The sequence below is a fragment of the Scomber scombrus genome, chromosome 7, assembly GCF_963691925.1.
Source record: "Scomber scombrus chromosome 7, fScoSco1.1, whole genome shotgun sequence".
NCBI classification, from domain to species: Eukaryota; Metazoa; Chordata; class Actinopteri; order Scombriformes; family Scombridae; genus Scomber; species Scomber scombrus.
In genome coordinates this window covers 29,605,888-29,612,766 of record NC_084976.1, presented here as the reverse complement: position 1 = coordinate 29,612,766, position 6,879 = coordinate 29,605,888, and the positions used below count along the sequence as shown (strand labels likewise).

The following is a 6,879-nucleotide window of genomic DNA, read 5'->3' as shown; positions in this document are numbered from 1 at the left end:
ATAGTGCAAATAATAGTGAGTTAGAGCTCTATCTCAATCATTTTGGGACTGCCTCCAAGCCCACAGTTGGACATAAATGGGCGTAACATTCCTTTAATCACCTGTTTGCATGACAGCAATTCTGTCTGCCAACTTAGAGGAACCCCCCCCCCCCCCCCCCCCCCCCCCCCCCCCAAGAAAAAGCAAAAAAGTTGAACCAGGCTCAACTTTAGCTGCAAGGCGCTGCAGTGACCAATCATATAAATGCCATCACATGTTCCTGGATGATTATTTTGTAATTTGTGATTCTTGTAGCGCAAAGATAAAGTTTTATCCGCTGTGAAAATAACTTCCCATAGTTGTAAAGTCATTTCCGTGAGTATTATAAGTTGTAATAAGCCTTCAAATCAGATCTGTTATTCCAACTGAATCATATTTTATGTCTCATTAGCCCCTTAAACAACCCTGACATGCCCCGATCAACACAGCTCCAACTCAGCTCACTTTGTGGCAGAAAAATAACCACAGTTTTAGCAGTTGTGTTGCATCAGTGAGGTTCTCTAGTCAGTAATCGACCACATGTGCCTGTAAATCATCACTGGCATCAATAACTTACTAAATAAGTCATTAATAGTCAAATCATTTGGATATGTCCCATAGTTACCGTCTTTCAGTCGCTCTTTATGTTAATAATTCTACACTGCAAGGAAATGCTAATTAGAGAATGAATGTGGCCACACACAGAAAAAACTGTAGGGAAGGTTATACATATGATAATACATAAGGAAGGATGGAGGGAAGGAAAGGCAGCTGAAAAAGAGGGGGGAAAACAGTGGAAGTGAGAAAAAAATGAGCAAAAGTTAATGAGGAATGTGAGAATGGATGAGAAGAAGGAAATAGGAAGGAGGCAGTGATGGGGAAAGGAAAGGAAGGTAATGAGGGGATGTAGAGGCAGGAATAACTGAGGTAGGAAAAAAGGAAAGGAATGAAAGGATGGCTTAAAAAGGGAGAGAGAGTGGGAAAGGAGCAATGGAAGGAAGGGGAGGATGTTAAAATGCTGTATCTAGAAAGAGAAAAACTGGTAAAAAGGGAGGAAATAATGGAGCTTAGACTTAGAGAGAAGAGATGTGGGGGAGCAAAAGAGGAAAGTAGTGAAGCGTTTTGTATCAGCAGAACGAGAACAGAGTGAAAGGTCCGAAGCTGGTTTCTGGTGCCGAAATTTGAGCATGAAAGATCATAAGAGATGATGAGGAGAACAGATTTCTCCCTCGTCATTACTGCGTCTTTGATTGTCCCGTCACTCGGTTCATGAAATATAAATACGGAAGCTCGGAGGTGGATCAGACAGACGGGGCGCTTTCTGAGCAGGAAGTAGATCATGGCCTCTTTAACTATGAATACGACGGGGGAGTGAAGAGATGACAGGAGGGGAAAACACAACGATGAGATGTTGCTTCTTGGTATCTTAAAATGTTAAGAGTAAAGGTTTTTTATAGACAGAGAGAGAGAGAGAAAGAAAGAGAAGAGAAATCAGTGACACTCTTGTCAAAGTTCCCCCGAGACAAACACCTCTCGTCCCACCTTTGAGAAGTCGGAGAAACGAAGAAGCAGAAGAAGAAAGACGATGAAATTCAAAGAGTGCAGTCAAAAATGGGGAACTCCCAAAGTTTGCCGTTTCCCTGACGACGAAAGATGAAAGGAAAAGCCTCCGTGTTTTATCTGTTTCAAAGTGGCACACTTGTCGTTCACCTTCCGAAAGAAGGAAGGAAGGAAGGGAGGAGGGAGGGAGAAAGGAAAAGAGGAATGGAGGAAGGAAGAAAAGAAGGACAGAAGAAAGAAGGAAGGGAGGGCGGAAGGTAGGGGGGAAGAAAGAAAGAGAGAAGGAGAGAGGGAGGTAAGAAGGAAGGGAGGAAGGAAATAAATGAAGGAAGGAGGAAAGGAAAGAAGGAGGGAGGGAGGAAGGAACAGTCAAAAGAGACAAGGTCAATTTGACCAGGGAGGACGACACAAAGGGTAATCACACTGTAATGATTAATCGAGGCCCTGGTTGTTTTTTGCTATCAGCTTTCTGGTTCGAAATAGATATATTTTGTTTATATGTATGGATAAATATAAACTGTGTGTGTGCTCCTCATGTCTTCCCTCCTTCACCTTCCTTCTGCCCACTACTTTAGGTTTTTTGTGTTTTTTGCCTTTTTTGGATAGTGAGTAGTGAAGTGGCAGACAGGAAACAAGGACAGAGAGAGATGGGTATGACATGGAGCAAAGGTCCCTGGTTTGAACTGAACCAGAGATGTTTTAGTTGCATGTGCAGTAACTATTCGCCTACAGGGTCGCTTCATTGGCTCAGTATCTATTTACCTATTCTACAACAGGTGTTGACTCAAAACTGAGGTATAGTTTCATTTAACCCTTTGAATGTCTGCTCAACCAAAATCCAAAAATTTAACTTTTAAGGCAATCTTTACTACTTGTATGAGGTATGTAATGCACAAAAAGAACATCAGATTGTGTTATGTTTGCAATAGATACAGGTTGTTCTATGGTTGCTATAGATACAGGATGTTCTATGGTTGCTATAGATACAGGGTGTTCTATGGTTGCTATAGATACAGGTTGTCCTATGGTTGCTATAGATACAGGTTGTTCTATGGTTGCTATAGATACAGGGTGTTCTATGGTTGCTATAGATACAGGTTGTTCTATGGTTGCTATAGATACAGGGTGTTCTATGGTTGATATAGATACAGGGTGTTCTATGGTTGATATAGATACAGGGTGTTCTATGGTTGCTATAGATACAGGTTGTGCTAGTGTATAACCAATGAAGAATAACACAAATCACTGCTGACATCAGAGATCCTGATGGAGACATTTTTGAAGTTGAGTTTAATTTTTTCATCTTGTACACGAACAGAATGAGGCTCTATCATGTTTTTTTCTTTTAAAGTTTTGAACAAATGAGGTCTGTAAAACGTAAAATTTAGGGTCAATGAAAAAAAAAACAATGTTTTATTATGTCTTGGCCTTAAAGAGAGAGGAGGTAGGAAAAGCAAAGAAATTATTTTTTGAATAGCGCTTTCTTGGTGTGACCTACAAAGGGTTAAATGACGACTATTTACCATAATTTCCACAAAAAATATGTGTAAAACCTGTGATAATACGTTGGAATGAATTGGGTGATAATTTACCTTTATGATTTATAAAACAGTCAAACTAAACCGGCTCAGGACAAAAGCTGCATGATCGACTGGAAGACAACAGGAGGGATTATTATCCACATCAGATTTATGACATCACTTCTTTCTTTTTTTTTAACTGTTTTTTTGCTAATGTAATTGTCCTTTTACACCTCTGACCATCAGTGGGCTTTCAAAGCTGGTAATTTGTCTCTTTCAGTGTCAAATCCTTTCTGATTAAAACTTGTTGTCACATGTGCACAGAAGGCTTTAGTTTCTGCTGTCACTGCTCACCACCGACTAAACAAACACACGCAGGTTTATCCACTGCTTAAGTGCTTATTCTCACAAGTATTAACATGTATTTGTCTGTGATATTTAGCTCTAAACTGCCTTGCACCTGCTGCCACCTTGACAGCAAGGAAAGTAGTCACTGCTAGATGAAATGTCGTGTTATGTATGTGTCATATGTCCTATAGATTGTACACACCTACATGAATTTACTCATTTTATATTAATTAAGTTTATCTATTAAGGACGGTATCTCATCAGTATTTCATCTTAAGTCCCTGGAACGATCCGACAGCATTTCATTATAGATTATATGTGTCATTGTTATAGCTTTTTCTGACCTGAAGAGGATTCCTGCAGCAATATTCTCATTACTTTAAAAAAAAAAGCTGAGTAGACAAAAAAAGAAACTTCCTCTATACTCTTTAAAAATGGAGTATTTTCCTGTTCCAGCAGGACAATAGTGCTTAACCCTCCTGTTGTCCTCAGGTCAAGAAAGGACAGGAGGAAGGGGTGAGGAAGGGAGGAAAGAAGGAAGGAAGAAAGGAAGGAAGGAAGGAAGGAAGGAAGGAAGGAAGGAAGGAAGGAAGGAAGGAAGGAAGGAAGGAAGGAAGGAAGGAAGGAAAGAAAGGAGTAAGGAGGGAGGGAGGGAGGAAAGGAGGAAGGAAGGAAGAAAGGAAAGGAGTAAGGAGGGAGGGATGGAGGGAGGGAGGAAGGAAGGAAGGAAGGGAGGAAGAAAGGAAGGAAGAAAGGAAAGGAGTAAGGAGGTAGGGATGGAGGGAGGGAGGAAGAAAGGAAGGAAGAAAGGAAAGGAGTAAGGGGGAGGGAGTGAGGAAGGAAGGAAGGAAGGAAGAGGGAGCAAAGAAAGAGGGAAGGAGGGGAAGAACGAAGGAAAAATTAAAGAAAGAGGAAGGAAGGAAAGAGATGGGGTCAATTTGACCCGGGAGGACAACAGGAGGGTTAAAAGGGTTTATCCTCTTCAGGGAGTTACTACCAGTAAGGTACCGTAACCGAAGTTCAATGAAAATGAGCCATTCAATTACACACAATAGTTTGTTGCATCACAGATAATTATTAGTTTGTTTGTGTTGTTTGTGTTTATTTTCTGTTTGTATTTTCACAAACAGAAGACTGCTGTCAAACTAATGCTGCTTTCTTGCTGTTTTCTCCCCTCTTCTTTTCTTCTGACAATCCTTTCTTTCTCTCTTTTTCACCCCCAACAATGTAATCTTTCCCTTTAAATGTGTCCTTTTCTTGCCCCTTTTTTCTTCCTTTTTGTCTCATGTTCTTTCATTGTTTTTCCATATTGTCTTATTTTCTTTCTCCTCGTGGTTTTCTTTCTTTTTCTCTTTTCGCCTTGTGGATCATTGCCTGCAAACGTCAATTCCCTTTCATCTCTTCTTCACACTTCATCATCATTCCTCTTCAAATCCTCAAACTACCTCTTTTTTGAAAAATCTTTCCACCTGTCTTTCTCATCTTCTGCGCCTTTTTTTCTCCCTCTTTTCTTTCCTAATCTTCTCTCTCTTTCTTTTTTCATCTTCTACTTGCCACCTCCTCTTTTACATTTTTGTACAAATGTTTTTCTTGCTCTCTTTGGATTTTCTTGCTCTCTTTTCCTCACACTGCCTTCATTTCTTTCCATCTTTTTTCTCCTCTTCAAACTCCTCCAAACATCTAAACTCTTCCTCCAAAATCCTCCTCTTCCTCTCTCCTCCACTCTCTTTCTTCTCCATCTCCTCTTCCGTCAAACTCTCTTTTTTCCCACCTCTTCCTCTCTGCATTGCATTTATGTCCCCCACCATCTTTTCACTCGTCTCTCCACCTCCCCTTCCTCCTCTTCCTCCTCCTCCTCCCCCCTCAACCCCCTCCATTCACCGATGTCCAGCAGTAAGTACCGGCCTTCATCGGAGCAGCACAATGATAATTTCTCGCTGTCCACCATCGCTGAGGGCTCCCACCCAAATGTAAGGAAACTGTGCGACACCCCTCCTAACGTCCCTCATGCCCGTGCATTGGCTTACTATGATAACATTATCTGTCAGGTAACGTGGTTCTCGCCTCTCTCTCTCACCCCTTTTTTCTGCATCTCCCAACCCAAATCCTGCCCGGGCTCCCCTGACTGCCCCCCCGCCTCCCTCCCCCTCCTAATGCATGGGCATGAGTATTCTCCGATACTCTGAGGTGTGAAACGCTAAAGGAGAGGGGGGGATGGGTTTGTCGAATTTTGGAGGAAGGATGGCGGGAGTTTTTTCTCAAGTTTAGAGGGAAAAAAGACATAAATATATACCTTATTGTGCATTTTAATCTCACTTTTTTTATACCTTTATAACCTGCACACACACACACATACAGATAATTAATTCAAACATCTGAAATTTAAACAAACAGTCTCCTTTAAAATGTGTAAAATCGCACTGATGCCCCCCCCACATTCAACCCTCAACAGCTCCTACGTTATACATCGGCTGGATGGTAACTATAACAGCTCATAGCAACAAGTATCCACGGAGTGATTAAGCTCTTGCAGCCTGTAACCATGGCGACAAGACACCTGCCAGGCCTTATAGCTTTACCGTGTTCATTGATTCGGTGTCCTGGTTTATTGCTTATTGATCCTGTGTTGAAGGCGATGGCGAGACACACACACAAACATACAGGTACATAGATACACAGGACGTGACAACAATTTAAAGTGTTGTACGGAGCCACTGTGTAAATCTGTCTATTTTAAACCATTTTAAGGTGGTAATATTTATAAAAAATGAAGTATTAAGCGTGTACTAGTTATATCAGGAATGTCTCCAATTTAATTTTGACTGAACAGTGTCCAGAAAATATTTAATTGCATGCTGACAAAGGGCCAATGCAGCATAAATCGCCTCAGTGGGTGAATTAGGACACTGACACGGCCGAGGTTAGAGGTTAAATTCCCCCTGAAACCATGCACACTAAACGTTTATGGACTGTCCTTGTCACAGTGCAGCTGCCGAGCCGCTCCGGCTTTAACCTTGCCTCTTTTAAGAGAAAACTCCCTGAATCCTTCGCCGCGACCCCTCCCTACCCTCTTCTCTTTCTAACATGCTCTCTCTCTTTTTTCACCTCTTGCATCGGTATGTCATGGTGTGCCTGCTCTGTCGCTAACATGCGCCACCTGGTGGCCATGCCAGCCACCGCAGCTCTGCTTCGCTATCTGTTTGCAAAGCCATGTATAACTAAATGTCTGCTTTACTTGTTTATCCTGAGAATGGGTGAAGGAGGGGGTGAGGGAGGGACTGCTAACAAAAAAAAAAAGGTCTATTCTGGTTTCCTGGGGGGAGGTGGATGGGGACAGGATTGACATCACAAACAGGTAAGATAAAGGTGTCATATTTGTGAGAAATGGTCGGGATTATCAGGATAAACATCTGAGATGCAACGCCATGCTGCT

The 6,879-nt window shown here is 41.8% G+C and overlaps 1 protein-coding gene across 1 annotated transcript in view; it reads left to right on the top strand.

The window, feature by feature from the left end:
• Positions 1-6,879, top strand: part of cspg5a (chondroitin sulfate proteoglycan 5a) — a 49,126-nt gene that overhangs the window by 33,202 nt on the left and 9,045 nt on the right. Inside the window, exon 4 of the mRNA XM_062423181.1 lies at positions 5,338-5,494. Within this exon, the coding sequence (XP_062279165.1) occupies positions 5,338-5,494 (157 nt within the window). The remainder of the gene's footprint in view (positions 1-5,337; positions 5,495-6,879) is intronic.